This window comes from Trematomus bernacchii, unplaced genomic scaffold (genome assembly GCF_902827165.1).
Source record: "Trematomus bernacchii unplaced genomic scaffold, fTreBer1.1, whole genome shotgun sequence".
Taxonomy (NCBI): Eukaryota; Metazoa; Chordata; class Actinopteri; order Perciformes; family Nototheniidae; genus Trematomus; species Trematomus bernacchii.
This window is the reverse complement of record NW_022988043.1, coordinates 9,996,325-10,016,590: the sequence shown is the minus strand read 5'-3', so window position 1 is coordinate 10,016,590 and position 20,266 is coordinate 9,996,325. Positions and strand designations below refer to the sequence as shown.

The following is a 20,266-nucleotide window of genomic DNA, read 5'->3' as shown; positions in this document are numbered from 1 at the left end:
ATGTTCAACATAAGTCTACATTAAAAGGCTATGCAGTGATTGTGTTGAGGCAAAAGCCTTCACCACTCGCCAGGGTGTATTAACGTAAATAGTAATGCTTCATTAGACTTTAACTAACTACTGCTTTTATTATTGATTAATGTGTTGATTATATTGTTGGGTCTATACATTTTAGAAAATAGCGAAGTCCAAAGTGTCCAAGGTAATGTCTTTAATGTCTTATACTGTGAGTCCAAAAGCCAAACATATTCAGCTTAATAAGCATGACAAAGCATAAAACAGCATGAAAAACGAATTGTATTCAATAATTTGAAAATAGTTTGACTTATCCTTGCAGCACTTCCCTTCAATATAAACAATTGCTAAGAGAAGTTAAGTGTTGAATCTGTAGGTTTATCTGACAGGATTATTTCATTGTGTATCCAATGATAGTGGAAACACCTTTTGGCCAATGATTTGTCAGAATTTTCACTTACAATTTCTTGGAAAACATGTAATTGATAATCATATTCACATTTTTGGACTGATTGTTGCATTTGTTTATATGATAATTGAACACTGTACAAAATCTGTCTTACTGGACACCGGAAAGAAGTTATGGATGGATGTCAGCGAGGTTGGTTTGGACACATCTATGGATGAACATGTGTTTAGAGAACCCTCAGCCCCTCGTGGCATCCTTTAGGACCCCTGCTTGTAGTACCAATTGTATAAATATCCATGAAGTAGGACCCCTGCCTTCAGTGTGATTGGCTGTCTGTGTGGAGGAGGAGGGGCTTGCATCTGTCAGCTAGGCCCGCCCTCCTGCTGTCTGTCCGGGCTTTGGAGGCGAGGCGAGGGGCCGCGTTCTGTGAGCCGTCGCTTCGGTAAAATCGAGGAGGAGAGCAGGCAACATGTCGAGCAACATCAGGTACAAGAGCCGGATCCCGGTGAAAACAGGAGGTGAGCATGTTTTTCTGGATTATATATACAGCCATGTGTTTATGAGAGTCTGTGCACTGACTGCTTCATGTTTCTGTCTCCCTGGGCGTCGCTCTGCATCCCTGCACCTGCCTCCCTCCTCATCCATCCTGTAATGTCCAACAGAGGAAACCGCCGAGGTAAGAGACATCCTTTAAATTATTATATTTAGATTTGCTATTTAATATCGTGCGTTGTGAGCATTCAGCGTCTCCCGGGACGGCCTCGGTTGCATCAGCATCAGCAATATTTACGTTTCAGGTCGCATGCACTCGGTTTTTTTTCCTCCCCGATGTGTAGGTTTGCCTGTCAGTTGTGTAAGCGCAGATGCTCTGAGGGCAGCCATGCCATCACAGGATGCTCTGTGATGATGTGTGATCACCATGTGTGGCTCTGGGGGGGTTAGGTTTCATTTATAGAAGCATATGTGGAGCAGGCCGGCAGCCAACATGGTACCCAAATGGCAGCATCCTTCCTTCCTCTCCATCCTTCTCGTTATTTGCGATCATATAGGACATTAAGTCGACTGATGGACTGACCTGATTATGACGTTATATCAGCTCGGCTCCTGCCTACAGAGTGAACCTTGCTCACCATTGTTCAGCTCAGAAACACAGCTGCCACACGAGCCTGTAGGGGAGGTCGCATTGATGACCCGGGGCCTTCCTCCTCCTCCCCCTCTCCCCTTTGCATATAGTGTCTGATGACAGTATAAGGCCATGTGCACGTGCTGAGTCAGTGTGCTTGGATGATTCAGCTAACCTGATTGTTAACGTATTTAAAATCACGTCCTTCAACAACCTGGTTCAAATTCAGAATACTTTATTGTCCATTACATTTACACATAATAGTAATTTGTCTTTTGCACTGGCAAATAGGATAAAATAACACTCAACATACACCGTACTTAAAGGTAGGGTAGGTAAGTTTGAGAAACCGGCTCGAGATACACTTTTTGTTATATTCCATGGAATGCTCTTAACATCCCGATAGCAATGAATATCTTAAGTGCTTTGACAAAAAATCCATAAAAAAATGTCATCTGTGGAAGCCGTAGTACTGTAAAAAGTACGACCAATCATTTTAGCCGGCCCGGCTAAAATGACTGGATGGCCTACCTGCCCGTCAGCCTTCCATCTGTGCACAAACTTATCTCGTGCCCTCATTGGTCATGTGTGCGTTCGTGTGTGTTGGAGGAGGGGCTCTGTAAGGAAGTGGCAGATTTTCTCCGGTTGTGTATTTTCAAATTCTAGCGCACTCGAGCTGGTTTCTCCAAAATTACCTACCCCACCTTTAAAGGTAGGGTAGGTACGTTTGAGAAACCGGCTCGAGATACACTTTTTGTTATATTCCATGGAATGCTCTTAACATCCCGATAGCAATGAATATCTTAAGTGCTTTGACAACAAATCCATAAAAAAATGTCATCTGTGGAAGCCGTAGTGCTGTAAAAAGCACCACCAATCATTTTAGCCGGCCGGCTAAAATAACTGGATGGCCTACCTGCCTGTCAGCCTTCCATCTGTGCACAAACTTATCTCGTGCCCTCATTGGTCATGTGCGCGTACGTGTGTGTTGGAGGAGGGGCTCTATAAGGAAGTGGCAGATTTTCTCCGGTTGTGTGTTTTCAAATTCTAGCAATCTCGAGCCGGTTTCTCAAACTTACCTACCCTACCTTTAACATACAATTCTGACACACAAAATTAGGGAAATTGCAACTTAAATTGACTAAATGGCAGTAAAAGTGCACAGTGGTTTGTTCTTCCACTGGAATGGGTCCATTAAAGTATCAGCTGTATTCATTGTAAATCATTTACTATAACATTAAAATTAGGTGATGGTATTGGTGGTAGAATGTCCTAAGAATGATCCTTGAAGTTTGAAAAGGGGGCTCAAGTTGAGTCAAGGTATATATATTGAATGGGTGTGTGTGTGTTTGAGTAACAGGCTGTTATTCAGGATGGTCACAGCCGATGGAATAAAGGATTTCTCATGGTCCTTTTATCTGGACATAGGGATCTTCAGTCTGAGACCTGATGGTGGCAGCGTGAATGCAGGGTTGAGGGGATGGGTGGGGTCGTTGTGTATCTCGATTGCCTTCTTGGTTGTGAATTGGATAAACAGTTGTAATTGTTTTTCAAATGAGCATGAAGCACCACAAAGCTAAAAAGCATCAGGTGTTGTAATAACAAATGTGATCAACTGTAAAGTCTACATTAAGTAACAAAATAAAAAAGCAGTCTTTGCTTTAGTGAATTGGTATATCACTTAAACAATAATGTTCAGTTATCAATAATTGTCCAAGGGATGCACATAGAATATTGATCCTTAACTTCCTAAAAAATATATATTTTACCCACAACTGATTCCCATCTTCATATTTGTCCAGTCTACGCACGCACACACACACACACACACACACACACACACACACACACACACACACACACACACACACACACACACACACACACAGTTTATACAAAAGGGAAAACCTGGATTAATATGATTGTTTCAGAGACCTACCTAAAATTAAAATCAATCGGTATAAATGTCTTAACACTCCTAAACGTGTAATGATTCATTCATGCCCAGTATTTTCATTACTACAGTTTTTACACCTTGTGAGTTTTTCTTCTTGGCTTTCAGCCGCTCTTCACTCCCACATACTGCATCTGATACTTGTGTATCATCCCGGCTGCGGAGGAGGACAAAAAAATACTAGTGCTCAGTGAAAGATGAGATCATAACTGTTAAAATAATCATCACTGATAATCAGTCCTAAATCAATATTTCCCTTCTCCTTTTCCTCTCTCTGCGTCTCACTCCTTCATATCCCTAAACATTCATGTCACTTCCTTTGCTGTGATATTACGTTGCCTGGCAACAGTCTTTTTTTATCCGTTTCCAGCACTTCTCTGATACAAAGTGAGTGGATGACACCATCTGACCTACCCACAATCCCGTGCTGTGATTATTCTGTGAGTGGGTGGGTGTATTCACTGGATAGTTGTTGTTTTTTTATCAGAGAAACTGAAAGAGGAAATACAAATAGATTTGTATTGTCATTAGTGTGTCATCACGATATGGTGAAAGATAACAGAAATGTGAATCACATCCAGAATGATCACAGCTGTAAAAACATCCTGACAAAATGTTAAAGTCTGGATAAATGTTTTTATTTACAGAATTAAGAAATAATATAGCAGTATTTGGTTTGTAAGAATGATACAATAAAGAATAAAAGTGATTGATCATAGAAGAGTTTTTTATAGATAGTGTTCTCCATAACTAGAGCCTCAGTAGACCATAATACAACACAGCCAAAAATACAGTTACTATTAACTTTATATAATATGTTTTATACTTTATTTACTTAGGAAGTCAACATTACTTCTGCTGAATAACAGTCCCTGTAGCCACATGTGACAATTACAGGATAATGTTTGAAAAGTTGAATAGTGTCAGAATAGAAAAGAGCCACAATAAGCTACTCATACAAGAATGAGTAACTCCTGAAATCAGTTTTACAACTTATTAATTCAACTTTTTGTTTGTTTAAGAATAACTGTCTGACTTTTAAAACCTTTACTTGTGTATCTGTTCTTACAACTGCAGACGTGTATGAGGAAATGTCTCGGCGTTATCACATCTGTTGTCACCTCGGTTTGAGATGAAATAAAAGTTCAGCGGCCACATCACACACGCTGGTGTGTCGCTGCAGCAGCGAACAGATGTTGTATCACAAGCTTTTGCAACAGTGCACGTGTGACTCCCCTTCAGATACACTCAGTATCCGCTCCACCCTCCCCTCACTCTCTGTCTTTAAACACTGTCGCTGCCACAGATGGGCCCCTCACCAGCTCCCGGTGTGGACCAGCTGCAGAGCAGGAACCGGCATAATCGGGGGATTGGGTGGGGTATTAAATCTGGGATTTGAATCCCCTGTGGCTCCGGCTTTTCAGCAAAAAATATATGCTTTAACAGGGTTCTTACAGTCATTAAAAACCTGGAAAAGTCATGGAAATTCAAAATGCTAATTCCAGGCCCTGGAAAAGTTATGGAAAACAATATTTTTCCCAAAGTTTTGGAAAAGTCATGGAAATGTAACTAAAGTTGCATCAAATATAATTTATATTTTAGCTAATCGCCGAAATAGTAATACTATAATGATAATAAATACTGTATAGTATAGTAATGAAACGTAAAATGGCATTTAACTGACGAGGTATTTTGCTGGTGAGAGATTTTAGTTGCTTTAGCGTGTAGAAGCTAGTAAGCCTATTTGATTTGTTTTAGATAGGCACAACATGTTTCATATGCAGACCTTATTTTCCTGTTCCATGTTAAAATAAACCATTTTCAGTGGTACCGCTGAGAAAGAGTAATTATTTTGGTCATGGAAAATTAGGTAAAGGTCATGGAGAAGTCAGGGAAAAGTCATTGAAAATCATTGGTGAAAAAGTGTATGAACCCTGTTTAAGAGGACAAGGCTGGTGGCTGGTCAAATGACCTTGCACTTCTATGTCACACATATTTTTATATTTTATATACATTTGTTTTTATATTCGGGATTGTGGGAAACAGTATTTCGATCTCTCTGTCTGTACACACAAACTGGAAGATTGACAATTATGGCTTCATCATATTTTAGATGTCTTGTGCTTCACACAGTTTCCCAAAATGTAGACTGAGTTTTGATATTGTTCGAATATTTATAACACTTTAAGAAAAGTACAATAAAGTCCTGTCGGATTGAGACTGTGGCTCAGTGGAATAGTGCGCTGATCTTCAGGGGAGAGCAAGTTCGAGTCCCACTGCAGTCAAGTCAAGTCAAATCAAATCAAATCAGGTTTTATTTATAAAGCACATTTTAGTCAGCATGTCGTTGTCATTGGGCAACACACTATACCCAAAATTGCTCCTGTGGAGATTGCCCACAGTACTGAATGTATAAGTCGCTTTGGATAAAAGCGTCTAACAAGTGACATGTAATTTAATGTAACAATGTTTGAGAGCACAGCATCAGCCTGAAATGACGATATAGTTACAGTGAGGGCACAGACTCAACACCCAGTAAAGATTGCTTGAATACCAACAGTCTGTAATGAACACAGCCATGGAGGATAAAGCAGCTTCTGTCACCTTTGTGTGAGTTTCTGCCTCTACAGGTTCTCTTTGGAGGGGCTTTCCTCCGTGACAGTCAAAGCTCCAGTTGTTGTTCAGGTGTTGGAGGAGTTTCTGCCCTGCGGTGTTCACATGCACATTCTTTCATTTTGTCATGCTGCAAACACTCATGTTATGATTCAGTAGAGCGTAGGTGCTGCTTAGTGTTTCGTCTTGTACCTGAAGCAGCTCAGCTCCTTTCCTTCTCTGAGTTGTATACGCAACACTGCAACACTCGTCATGTCTCCACTGCGCATCTCAAGAAGCTTTTAGAAAGCAACTGGAGGCTGACCCAGATAAAAAGATGATTTGAAATCTTTTCAAGTATTTTGTCTGCCTTGATATGTTTTATAAGATCAGTTCTTTGGAAATAGGGAGTCTGATGTAATCCATTAAATAAATATAGAGATTATTTTATAACATCAAACTGCAAAATAAATCTGAAATGTTGCTTGAAATTCCTATCTAGGCATCATTTTGTTTTCCCCCATAATTTCCTTGAGCTTGGCAGTTTATTTCTGACCTGGGAAACAACAATCGACAAAACAATCTCAACTCAACTTGACCTGCTCCAGAGATTTTAAACTGAATCACTAGGTCTTCATTAGCTTATTAAGTTTGCTTCAAATGTTGATCTGGAAACGTTTTATTCTTTTTAAACATCAGTTGAAAACCAAAAGTGAGCTTAACATTTAAGCCAGCAATCTTTAGTTTAAGATTATTTTAACTATTTGTTTCTTATAGTCAACACATTCCAAGACAAATACAATGTGTTGTTATAAGGATCTAGTTTGACCTATACTGTGAGTATTAGAAGTTGTTGCCACCATTTTTATTTTACAAAACTTTCTTTCCTGACGACATCTGATTGAATCCTCCTGCTGAATATTCTGGGATGTTTTTAATACATTTCAGGGTTACAGCCATGCTCCCACAAGCGTCCATTGTCAGTAAATAGCCGGATGCTAAAACTGGGCTACGATGGCCAAGTGTCCTTCAGTGAAGCTATTTGTTGTTGCCTGAGCAATAACATGCTGTAAGATTAGCATGTGAAAGAGCTGAGTGCACACAGGCTGCTGCATCTCCAAGGAGAGAAAGCAGGAGGGGGCCGGGGGGCTTAGGGGTTCATTGATGGTGTTTTTGTACCCCTCTCCCTCATCCATCCTATCTCTTCTTATCTCTCCCTCCACCCTCTGTTGCCTCACACGTTGGTGGGCAAGCTACATATTTAAGAGACCAATCAGGGTTAATGATGTGAAAATGTCAGCTGCACGGCTGGGGGAAGCACAGAAGTCATCAGTAAAGGTCGGCTGGATCACAGGCTGCAAATTCAAGATTGTTCTGAGCCTGCAGTTTTCAAAGCAGGGGTTAAAAAACCCTCATTACTGAAGTTTGGTAGATTTTTTTGACTACCAGTAATTCCTCTTTTACTTAGCTTACCGTTTTGCTGTTACAAAGAAAAATGTGTTTAAATGATCACGAGGCTGTTAAAATAAATCTTTAATGTATACAGGATTTACAAATGTAATATAGCAGCATACACCCCTATGCTTTGGAACGCTATAGTTGAGTGATGTCTACCTGAGCAGAACATTCTGAAGTCACACTTCCTCTGCGCGTGTTTTAATCCTAATTTTCTCAGTACTTTATCACATTGCCTGCTGCTCGTGCATGTGAGTCCTTGTGTGGCTACCCCCTGAGACTAGCTAATAACCCCTGCTTGGCATTGCGCTAATATGGAGTATACCGCTGAGATTGCCGCCCTGACTTTCTGCGTATCCACTTAGGCTAACAATGTTAGCTCCTTAATAAATGACCTTTAAAGTGTGAAAGTATAAAACACAACACATACTGTAACACATTTTCCTCACAAAGACAAAACGTTGAATTGAAAAGCAATGTAACGTATCTTTCCCTCATTCAATATACAGAGGGATTCAATGCTATCAGCAGACTTTCTCTGGTATTGGAGAGCGTCACTATATTAGGGCTGGTAGATGTCATCTTGTTAAAATGTTAAGGATAGTAAATAAGTAACTTAGTAACCTTTAAATCAAACTAACTCTTCTAAGAGCTGCTTTTGTACCTATCCTTTTTGAAGTCTTTGATGGAACATATTCCTGTCTTCCTTTGCACAACGATCTGCACAAAATCGGACACATGGTGCTATGGTGGTGTTTGTCATCAACTGTAATCTGAAAAAGGTGTGTGTGTGTGTGTGTGTGTGTGTGTGTGTGTGTGTGTGTGTGTGTGTGTGTGTGTGTGTGTGTGTGTGTGTGTGTGTGTGTGTGTGTGTGTGTGTGTGTGTGTGTGTGTGTGTGTGTGTGTGTGTGTGTGTGTGTGTGTGTGTGTGGTGTGTGTGTGTGTGTGTGTGTGTGTGTGTGTGTGTGTGTGTGTGTGTGTGTGTGTGTGTGTGTGTGTGTGTGTGTGTGTGTGTGTGTGTGTGTGTGTGTGTGTGTGTGTGTGTGTGTGTGTGTGTGTGTGTGTGTGTGTGTGTGTGTGTGTGTGTGTGTGTGTGTGTGTGTGTGTGTCCGTCCATCCTGCCAATAGAGTTGACTCATGGGGTCTTTTGAGAGCCGTTTCCGTTAAGACCACCACTTTCTATGACTGAGAGGAAGAAGCTGTCTCTGCAGGACCGTCCAGCATCTTCACTCACTGACACCAACAGTCATGGTCTGACAGCGAGGAAGTCTCTATTTGTAATTGTGGTAAGGGCAGAAGAAGCACAAAGTCAGAGACCATATATTGTCAACATGAGGACCCTGCACATCTTTCAGTTCTCTTTAAACATAATGATGTCCAAATGACAGTTGGTAGATTAAAAATAAAGAAATAAGTAGGCTAATCTTTATTTGAAAAGGCAATTTTAAAGCATTGCAAATTAATTTGGTTGATTAAAAATGAAATTCACTGACAGAAAGTTGATCTGCAAAATCCTTCTGTTGCCAAAAATTGCCTAGTTAATGCTTCTGTGAAGATTTAACATTAAAGTTTTTCCAGGGTTTGGACAGTCAGTTCGTAGACTTAAAAATCAACATTTGAAAAACATTACCTGCAGTTATTTCCGAGGGAGAAAAGAAGAACAGGAAATAACAAGATGATGTCTACAAACATTCACATGAAGTTAATAAACCACAACCTATATACAGTTCTACCATCATGTAAAAGCCAAACACCACAAGATGTTTTTTTAACTTGCCTGCTGACTGCTTGCTGACATTAGACCTGACTCATGGTTGGCCCTTCATGTCGCTCTTCACCTGCCGTCCACTCGACCTTCCCTTTAAGTTTGACATTGACATCAGGACAGCAGAAAGCTTACACATCTTCCGGCGCAGACTGAAAACTCATCTCTTTCGACTCCACTTTGAGCAATAAAATGAAAAAGAAATTTAAATAAAATAAAATAAAAAGCACTTATATACTAACTAAGCACTCATATACTAACAAAGGACTGGCTTATCTAAAGCCAGTTGAGTAGCACTTAAAATGGTTTGCCTCTATGAAACCTAATGTACTTATATGATTCTGTTTTCTTCAAGTTTGTATCTTCTTGGTCGAATGAACTTATTGTAAGTCACTTTGGATAAAAGCGTCAGCTAAATGTAATGTAATGTAATGATCAGCTGGAGGATGCCAAAGACAACTTAGTACCTCTATAACAGCAAAAGCCAGAGTGCCCTTTTCTTACGATATACAGTTTGAATGCATAACAGAAACCATGACAATGTCTTGCACATTTCCCAACCTTTTCATCCAGACCTTCAGGCATTGATGGTGGATAATGTCTGAATTAATTGGTGTTTCATGAGTTTGACGTGTGTTAAAAGGGTCTGTATATTCAAGAGTAATTACGTGTTGATTACATTTTCGGTTTTCCAATTGCGGAACAAGTGGTCCGATTGAATGAATGGTTGCATCTTAAAACTCTGTGTCATCTTATATTATCCAAAACTGTCAAGAATACATCCGGTTGCATCTCTTTCTTAAGTGCCCTAGAAAACTAAACTGAACTAGAAGGGCAGAGCGCAGACCTGCATGAAAAATCAGTTTCCATAAATTATAAATAATGCGTATGATCGTAAAAATTCAGACATTTTGAGCCTGTCCCCAGCCTAATGTGTATCAACAGATCATAACCCACCTCTTTGATCTAAATAGCCCCTTTTTCATAATCCAAGCCTATTTCATGTGTGACCTGAGAGGTGAAAGCAGCAGCAGCAGCAGCAACAACCTGACATGGTGACAGGAGGGAGGTTGTGAATGAATAATATTAATAGAGACACAACTTTTTGGCTTCTCTTAGTAATGACAGATTTTTGATTGATCAAATTTGCACAACAAAAGAGGCGTGACAAACATTAAGCTGGTATCTGTCTGGTCATAGGAGAAAGGGACAGATGGCCTCTGATAAAGACCTAAGGTGGGGGGTGTAGCCGGGGGGGGCTATTGTTACACCATTTCAAGGCATCTGTTCTTCTCTTTTATTCAGATTGCCCCCCCCCCCCCCCCCACACACTCTTTCATGTCTAAAATGATGCAAACTCTTCATCTTGCACCACCATGTTGTTTATTTCCTTCATGAGGCTCACACTCTGTATATTTGAAAACATAAACTTATTATCAGAGTGGATTCCTCTGTCGCCCCCCAGTGGTGTGGAGTGTGATTGTTACATCCTGTACGTGGCATCACTGTGGGGTGTGTACTTTTGGGAAAGAAAGGGTGAAAAAAACAGCTTTTATTTCAAAGAGCATTTAAGCTCTGCGGCCCACATAATGTATGAGCCGGACACACACACACACACGCACGCGCACGCACACGCACTCACACACACCACCATCACATCTGGAAGCAATCCACTGCAACCTCTGCCATGAAATGTACCTCATTCACCTCTACACACGCACACGCACACGCACACGCGCACACACACACACAACCACCACATCCTTTACATTACTGTCTAGACGAGATCTTCTCAATTTCAGCTAGGACTCATAGGTATCTGTTGGGGATTTACTTTAATCACCAAACAAAACCAATCCATTCATTAATGTAAAACATGTAACATTATTCAAGGTAATGTTTGATATTTTAGTAAATATGCTAATTTGCTTTTTTGCTTAATACAACTCACACTGTACATTTATAAATATAAAATTATCATTTTATATATTGTTATTGCATACATTTCTCCTTTAACTTATGATTCAAAAGTATAAATTGTTATCCCAAATTACTATTACTTTTAAAACATGCCTATAGTTTAGATAAAATAGACTTAAAAATAAAAAAAGAAGGAAAATACCATTATGATCATATTAGCTATAGCATTGACCCGAGGACCCCTTGTCTCATTTGAGATGTTTACCAGTTTGAGCAGTTCCTATATAAAAACTAGAGAAAAGTACAGAAAATAAATATAGATTGGAGTAGCAAAACTCAGCTTTTTCTTCTTTTATCTAACAATAACAATTGTACACCCCCTCTGGTTTATCTATTTGTTTGTTGGAGGCTGACCATAGGTTAGAGACAGATTTAACTTCCTAAATGATAAAGTTATTATGTTACTATATACAGTTGTTAAAACATTAAACTACAACAGTGAAGTGTTTAAATCAGTCAATATCTCATGGAGCATTTGTTTGCAGGAAAAGTCATTTTACTTTTCTTTCAGTACGTGTGTCAGTCGATACTTTGGTTATTTTACTTAAGTAAAGTTTGTAAGATTATGTGAAACATGAAGAAAAGGATTCAATAAAAATGTCACCTTTTGGCTTAAGGCACTCACTGTAAACCTCTTGTCTAAACAACACACACACCCGTGCTCAGACTCAAGTTTATTTACTTGTTAATCTGATCAACTCTCTCCACAAGCCTGTACTTGTTTCTTTATCTGTTGTTTATTCTACAGCTTATTGGACCGTCAAGTTCACACTAGTTATTTTGTCACAAAACCTTACGTCTGTTGCTTCTCCCTGTGCATTTCTCTGTTGAGCATTTCTCTCGGTGTAGAGTAGAGATTTATTTTTCAACTGTCTGAGCTGGGGGAGGGAATCCATGTTGAATGAATGAGTTTCTTTTAGCCGTTCGCTTCTTCCATCCCTCCCTTGTTTCCTCCCTCAAATTGCCACTTCTCTCTTACTCCCGCTCTCCGTCACCCTCCCTCTCAGAGAGAATTCCTCTGTACCTGTCTGAACAGGGAGAGTCGGAGCGCTGCAGAGGAAAGAAAGAAAAAGAAAAGAAACGGAATCAAGAGAAGGAGAGTAGGAGGAACATAAGGCGCACATTTGAAGAGCACAAACCGGGTAGAGGTGTGTTTGAGACATTTCCAGAAAGGACACAGGGCGAAGGTTTATCGAGATCTCAAGGCTCCAAGTTGTGCTGTTTTTCTGATCCCTGCTGGACTGTTTTACAACTTTCTGAGACCAGTGGCTATTTTTGGTCTGTGAGTGTTGGAGCGGTTTGGGATGGATGCCATCATGCTGCAAGAAAAATTGGTGGAACGGCTGCTGTGCCCACGAGTGAGAACCGCCAGGCAGAAGGTAAAAACAATGGATTTCTAAGGGATAAATAGACAAAAAGAGTGGAACTCAATCAGGACAATTTAAAAATACAATGAAAAATATAGACAAAGAGTAGAGGATTACTTTATAAAAGCATAAGTGTAGAAGACCTTACTCCCCTGGATTCAATGCCAGCGTCTGTTGATGTAATCTCTGCTGTCTGTAGAGGTGCGTGTGTGATTCCTCGAGGGACAGATTTACTGTGCTTTTATAATTACTCACTGATTTATCTACAGATTTCCTCATTCTCTGGCTTTCTGACAAGTGTGTCTGCCATGAACTGGTTGCACAGCCTGAGTGTGTGTGTGTGTTTTTGTCAAAGTTATCCTCACCCTGGGGCGCTGTCGGAAATGCCTATGACAAGTTATGACAGTTCATGAGGACTCTGACTGTTTGCTTGGCTTGTGTGTTTGCCCAGTGAATAAGAGCTTTTCAGGTCTGTTGAATGTAGCTTCTGTTTGTGTGTGAATGCTCTCAATGGACCTCGAGTGTGTACTTTTACCCACACATGTCAACGGGCACTGTCGGGTAAAGATGACGTTGTGCCAGATGCAGCAGAGAGCTGCAGCACTGAGCCTCTCTGTGTGGAACAGCGAGAGACTGCTATCCTGTCGCTTATTGTGTTTCAGCGAGGCTTTAAGAGGAATAGTGAGGCGCTGGTTTATTCTCAGCTGCTTCAGAGGAATGCTGTGCACATGTTTTTCCATGCAGTTTTCTGTCTGTTGTGGTGATTTTTACTGCATCAGAGGCTGCCAGATACATTTTGTGTTCCCATTAGAAACCCTCTGACGCTCTTACACTTATTGGGTGTTATTTTGAAGCTGTTTTTGATGTTTTATTGTAGTCCTGAAACAATTAGTCAACTATTCAAGTAGTAAAACAATTCTGTTAAAAGTCCATAGAAAAATTGGTTAGTAAAAGGGCATTAGCTACAAAATATAGTAAAAGTAAAATGATTTATTATGTAGATGGTGCCATTTCTGAAAAATGTATATTTTATTATTGAATTGGAAATGGAATTACACAGTTTGATCTTATCTCAACCTTTATTATTATTACAGTATTATTCATCATTTGTCTGTTAAATATACCTTATTTTTATCTTCTGGATGACCTTAAGTTATCAAAAAGTAAAGTAAAATATACAATATTTGTTTAATTTATTAACAGAGCTGCCAATTCGTTTTTCTGTCAACCTACTTTTCCACTAATCAACTATTTGTTTGAACTCTACAATAAGCCGCACCCGTTCAGTGACTGATACTTTCTTTTACAAATCATGCATTAATACTCAACACCTTCTTCTTTGTCTTTCTGTCCCAGGAGAAACAGTATGTGGGTTTTGCCACTCTGCCAAACCAGGTCCACAGGAAGTCTGTGAAGAAAGGCTTCGATTTCACACTGATGGTGGCAGGTCAGTAACTGGAGATGCAATTTAAGATGTCATTTATAAACTGGCAAATTAACCTAATACTTAAATGATATCATATTATTAAATATGTCTGTCTGCAGGCGAGTCGGGGATGGGTAAATCCACTCTGGTTAACAGCCTGTTCCTCACCGACCTCTACAAAGACAGGAAGTTACTGAATGCTGAAGGTGAGTTTATATGCTATTCATTATGCCTCTGCATCATAATGAATGCACTGTTCGATCAATACAAGCACTCTGAGGTCTGGTACTTATGTCAATAAACGTAGGTATGTATAAACTAGCCCACAGTGTATCTCACATTTACATATCAGCTGCACTGAAGAGGTTTAAAGCGACACAGATAAGTCCTGTGAACCCGTCGCTACTTATATCTATGGCCATTCATTTGTGATCAATATATTATTTTGTTTGGTATTTATATGTGCAAACTAAATGTAATCATTTCAGTGATACGGAAATGTCAGATCACACAAAATTACCAACATTAAAGTTCAAAATGTAATGTTAAATGACCCTGGGAAACATAATTCATAACAACATGTCAGATGTGTTGGACAGCTAACATCGGTTTTACTAGTTACAGTAGTTCAGTTTGCTAGGCAACAGTTACACATGCCTGATGCTGACAGAAAGTAAATATTCATTCATTCTCTACGCAGTAACTAGTTTGTGTGGTGCAACAGGCTACATTTAGTTAAGTGAAAACTGTGATGGAAACTTCTGAAGCAATGGAGACAGGACTCAGAGAGACACGGGGAGAGCAGGAACTTTGATGGCAAACACTGATGGTTTATTTGGAGCTTCGGCCGGAGAATTCACAAGACATGTGCTGTGCCACGAGTGGAAACAGCGGATGGCAAACAAATTCTGAAGATCTCTACCCCAGACCCATGTATTTAGCTAGTTCTGAGAGAATAATCAACATGCTGCATAACAAGATAAAACAGACAAAGCACAATAACACCTCTATCAGCTGATGCCACAGGGAGACAAAACACTGAGAGCACAGCAGCTCAAGGTTGCAGGCCTGTGCTCATAAGGGCAGTACAAACTGATAAACTGGGTCAAAGTCATGGGCCCAGAAAAAATATTCTCCCCAACAAAAACCACAGACTGTATAAAACACATTTTTAATGGGTTACAATTAAAAATTACAGAACAACTGATGCATCAGGCTCACAGGCACAAAATGATTAAGCCTTGTTTTGTAAATGTTAGTAAAAGTGTGAACTGGCTATGGGGTTTGTCCTCTATAAAATATTGAGGCTCTGTTTTTTTTATATCAAATGAATCAATATGTTGATAAATCATGCCACTGTTGCTAGAGGCAGAAAAACAAAGATGTTTTCCTTCATTTGTCTCATTCTCCTTCTCTGTGTGGGTGCTTTGCAGAGCGGATAAACCAGACTGTGGAGATCATCAAACACACTGTGGACATCGAGGAGAAAGGAGTCAAGCTCAAGCTGACCATCGTCGACACGCCGGGGTTCGGAGACGCCGTCAACAACAACGAGTGGTGAGCTGGGAGACCTGCTGCTCTGACACTGCCTCATTCAGCCTGCAAGCTACAATTCACAGTCTGTGTTGTGTGTGTGTGTGTGTGTGTGTGTGTGTGTGTGTGTCTGTGTGTGTGTGTCCTAGCTGGAAGCCAATCACTGACTACATAGATCAGCAGTTTGAGCAATACTTCAGGGATGAGAGCGGACTGAACAGAAAGAACATCCAGGACAACAGAGTCCACTGCTGCCTCTACTTCATCCCTCCATTTGGGCACGGGTAATTACACACACACACACACACACACACACACACACACACACACACACACACACACACACACACACACACACACACACACACACACACACACACACACACACACACACACAGATACACACACGCCTTTTTCATTATTGGTGCAGGAAACATCTTTTCTACCTGCGTATTTTCTGCACGGCATCATCGCTTTAAGGTGTCTTGATTAGGGAAATGTACTCTCGCTGTACTTGACGCTGGATTCCTCTCCGCAGACTGCGTCCGGTCGATGTCGAGTTCATGAAGGCTCTACATGAAAAAGTGAACATAATCCCACTCATCGCGAAAGCCGACTGCCTCACGCCCAACGAGATAAAGAAGCTCAAAGACAGAGTGAGTCTCCGAGCTGCAGCTCCACAGTGAATTCAGCATGTTAAACTGTATGCAGATCATTCACTGTGACCATTACTCTGATTTATCTTTAGATACGAGAGGAAATAGACAAGTTTGGGATTAAGGTGTACCAGTTCCCTGAATGCGACTCTGATGAGGATGAAGAGTTTAAACAGCTTGACAAAGAGCTGAAGGTGAGTCCAGTTCATGAACGCATTCATTCTTCATGGAATTAGCTGTACCTCTAAACACAGATTAAGGTCATTTACACAGAAAAGTTTTAGGACCAGGCATGCTGGGAAAAAAATATTTCAATCTTTGATTTTGGGATGAGTAAATGTCTAGACTCCTCAAATGTTCTCATGCCGGTCGCTCTTCAGTACCCCCCTTCTCTGGAGTTTACAGAATCACTTTTTGTCACTCAGAGCCAAAGCCAGGATTTTACAGATACAGTACTGGAGAACACACCCTCTCTTAAAGAATACTGACAACACTATTTATTTGTTTGCTGTATGTTTAATGTGTTTAGCTGTATGGTTAGTTTTTCTGTAAATCATATTTCCCAACATAAATGCCTCTATTGCTGTTTTAAAGTAATCTTTTTCATGACTGGGAATAAATCCTGGTGTGGACATACTTGATCAAAAACTCCCCAAATATGTTAAACAGGACCTCAGTGTTCACTCACTCACTCCTCTTTGGAAGTCTAGTCATCATTAATGTTAGTTTCACTTCTCTATATATCCTCCCTTCTAATCCTGATCTACTTACTGACATTAAAGCCCTGTCAATGACCCTAACATGACGTGTCGGAGCATTGAAACGTTTTTGGTTTGTGCCGTGTATCACAGATCAGCTGGGAAAATCTGTGAAAGAAAAGTAAACAACCATCTGTTTGTTTTTTTTGCGTGTGTATAACTCTGTGAATATGAACTGGGGCCAGCATGCTCAGTGAGCTGTCTCTGGATGGTTCAGGGTTAAAATAACAAACCGGCCCTCATGTCTTTGTGTGCAGGAGTGCACCCCCTTCGCTGTGATCGGCAGTAACACAGTGGTGGAGGCGCGGGGGCAGAGAGTGAGAGGGAGGCTGTACCCATGGGGGATCGTTGAAGGTGCGTTTATCCTCCTGTTATTACACTGAGTTTGAATGTAATAGCTTGGATTATTAAAATATTTGTCCTACTGCTTTTCTCAGTGGAAAACCAGTCGCACTGTGACTTTGTAAAACTGAGGAACATGCTGATTCGCTCACACATGCACGACCTTAAAGACGTGACCTGCGACGTGCACTACGAAAACTACAGAGCGCAGTGCATACAGGAGATGACCAGGTGGGTGTGAACAGGAGAGAGGGGAAATGTTTTGTAAACATCTCAGATAACTGCTGATCTTCACAGATGTTAGTATCCTACAGTTTTGCCTGAGTCACCTATTCTCCCCCCTATTATCTTTTTCTCCTCATCCTCAGTAAACTGGCTCAGGACAACCGAATGGAGAGTCCCATCCCCATCCTGCCACTGTCCACACCGGATGTAGAGACTGAGAAACTTATCAAGCTAAAAGATGAGGAGGTATGAAGCCACTTCATGTTTTGATTTCTGATCGAATATGTTTTTTTTCATTAATTTTTCCTAGAAGGGTATAAATATAAAAAAAGAAAGATTAAACAAATGCGAAAATAACATTTAGGTATAGCATTTACATAAGTACAAAACCCTCTGGGGATTCTGTTATATTTTTTGAGTGCTATAATGTGGATGTGGGACTAAAATCCAACTTTTCATCATCAATATCGTGAAGGAAAACAGTGATTACTTTCTTAGTCCTAGAGTCTGTAATATTTTGTCTTTTTTCCCATTAAATGAACACTAGCATTACATGCAGGAGGTATTAATGAGCGTTTCTCTCTGTGTGCAGCTGAAGAGGATGCAGGAAATGCTGAATAAGATGCAGCAGCAGATGCACGACAAAGAGCAGTGATGTCAGTCTGTGCTGCAGCGCCACCTGCTGTTTCTCCCCTGAACCACAGTGAGACCTGCAGACTTTGAACATGGAAATCTCGTGTTATTGGCAGCTCCGGCTGTACGTTTATCCTCAGTTTGGTGCTTTGTATAGTTTGTCTGCCTGGACGGTTGTTTGTCAGAGGGCGTTTTTTGTCTCTGAAACTCTCCGTTTGTCCACCTTGAGCCTCTTGCTGTGGTTTAACAGTCTTAACATACAGTATATAATATAATTGCGTAATTTAAATTACTACTCTCTGTATCTAATTTATAAATGCAATGCTAAACTTTTTGGATATTTTGTCAGGGTATGATGTTTTGTAAAGAAATGTAGGTTGTTGGTGATGTTAACATTTGATGGATATTGTTTTTACTGTGTGTGTGTGTGTGTGTGTGTGTGTGTGTGTGTGTGTGTGTGTGTGTGTGTGTGTGTGTGTGTGTGTGTGTGTGTGTGTGTGTGTGTGTGTGTGTGTGTGTGTGTGTGTGTGTGTGTGTGTGTGTGTGTGTGTGTGTGTGTGTGTGTGTGTGTGTGTGTGTGTGTGTGTGTGTGTGTGTTGCATTTCATGATATTTCCTCCAGTCGTCCGTCCATATAACTCCCTTTTAACCACGTTGGGTCTTATTCTTTTTTTTTTTAAATCCAACTTTTGCTCTTGTTATTTTGCTCTCTGATCCCCATAAATGTCTTTCCTGTGACATTTATCACATATGGCAAGTCAACATATCTTTGACTGAAAATGCACTTATTGCCAGTAGCTATCTGTGAATGGAGGATAAAGCCTTTGACATAATGAGAGGGTCGGTGCAGTTCAGGGTGCATGTGCAAGCATGTTGCCATTACTCATATCCGCTAAAGGCTGTGGGCATATTTCTCCTGCTTTATAGCCGATGCTTGTATTAAAATACATAAGTATGCTTTGTTGCCGTTATGGTAAAAATAGACCAATAATAACATAAAATGATAAAGAGGAGCAGCTGCTGTTTGTGCTTCTGTTTAAAATCTCTCTGATCGAAAGTGAGTTGATGCATTCTGCTAGTGAAGATGTGTATCCTATGTGCGAGTGTTTTTGTGCGAGTGTGTGTGCGTGTGTGTGTGTATGTGCTGATGCTGAGAAACAGTACATATTTTGCCTGAAGGCTGTAAGCTCAGCCTGTGCCCCATTTATAAAAGTGTGACAAATAAACTTTAGTTTCTCGTCAATCTGCATCGTTTGTCTGATCATTACAGCGTGAGCTCGACATCCTCCGTCACTTCCGCCTGTCAGTCTGAGCTCAGAGCTGCAGCATTATCTGCTGATTCATGTTTATCTCCTGCAGCCATTCTTCCTCTGCTCTGCACATCATCTGCTGCCTGCCAGTCAGAGCAGAACAGAAACTGCATTTTCCTTTACAGGGACTTTGACTATATTACAAAGTAAAAATGTACAAGTCAAATTTCTGAATTCAAACTTAACTAAAAATAACAAGGAGGTCAGGTTTGTAACAACATGGATAACATTGTAATGTATCTGTTATGTGTTTTATTAATCTGAATCTTAAAAGTACCTTGTATTTTTTAATAAATGCAGTGCACTAAAAATTACAACATTTGAATATGGTACCCTGAATAGTAGGGTTTAATAAGTATAAGGTGAAAATGAAAATATCCAAGTATTCTGCTATCACTGGTAATTATCCATTGTTAAGACCATGCTGTCTTACAATGTCTTAAATACACAGCTTTTTACAGGTTATTAAATTACTGATAATATTAAGCAATCATTATAACAGTTGTTTAGCTTGAAGCTGACCTGCTGACTAAAAACTCTTTATTAATTGTAGGAAACTTTAAATTGAACAATCACTCGATTTTACCAAACGTGTTTTCCAGTGAACTTCCTAATTCGTTAAAAAATAAAAACCGCTAAGATAAAGAGTCGTTGGAGATACTTCCCATGTCCTATTAGACGTCTTTGTGCGTGTCATATTTGTCAGAGGTCTTTATCAGTTGGT

The 20,266-nt window shown here is 40.2% G+C and overlaps 1 protein-coding gene across 2 annotated transcripts; it reads left to right on the top strand.

The window, feature by feature from the left end:
- Nucleotides 1-834: 834 nt before the first annotated feature.
- Nucleotides 835-18,716, top strand: sept5a (septin 5a). Of its 2 annotated transcripts, XM_034118552.1 has the most exons (12): nucleotides 835-942; nucleotides 1,087-1,100; nucleotides 14,017-14,107; nucleotides 14,206-14,292; nucleotides 15,520-15,643; nucleotides 15,769-15,903; nucleotides 16,158-16,275; nucleotides 16,368-16,469; nucleotides 17,291-17,387; nucleotides 17,471-17,606; nucleotides 17,744-17,846; nucleotides 18,193-18,716. In XM_034118552.1, the coding sequence occupies exons 1-12, from the start codon at nucleotides 894-896 to the stop codon at nucleotides 18,253-18,255; spliced, it is 1,119 nt and encodes a 372-aa protein (XP_033974443.1). In that variant the 5' UTR covers nucleotides 835-893; the 3' UTR covers nucleotides 18,256-18,716. The 2 variants fall into 2 exon arrangements, with proteins under 2 accessions (XP_033974443.1, XP_033974442.1); XM_034118551.1 differs by lacking the exons at nucleotides 835-942; nucleotides 1,087-1,100 and adding an exon at nucleotides 12,284-12,672.
- The last annotated feature ends 1,550 nt before the right edge of the window (nucleotides 18,717-20,266 follow it).

What these genes read in the sequence shown, in the direction of transcription:
- sept5a (XM_034118551.1), top strand. Translation starts at nt 12,598, where the DNA reads ATGGATGCCATCATGCTGCAAGAAAAATTGGTGGAACGGCTGCTGTGC. An exon ending in TTTCACACTGATGGTGGCAG is followed by an intron (nt 14,108 to 14,205) that starts GTCAGTAACTGG and finishes GTCTGTCTGCAG; the next exon opens with GCGAGTCGGGGATGGGTAAA. An exon ending in GCCGTCAACAACAACGAGTG is followed by an intron (nt 15,644 to 15,768) that starts GTGAGCTGGGAG and finishes TGTGTGTCCTAG; the next exon opens with CTGGAAGCCAATCACTGACT.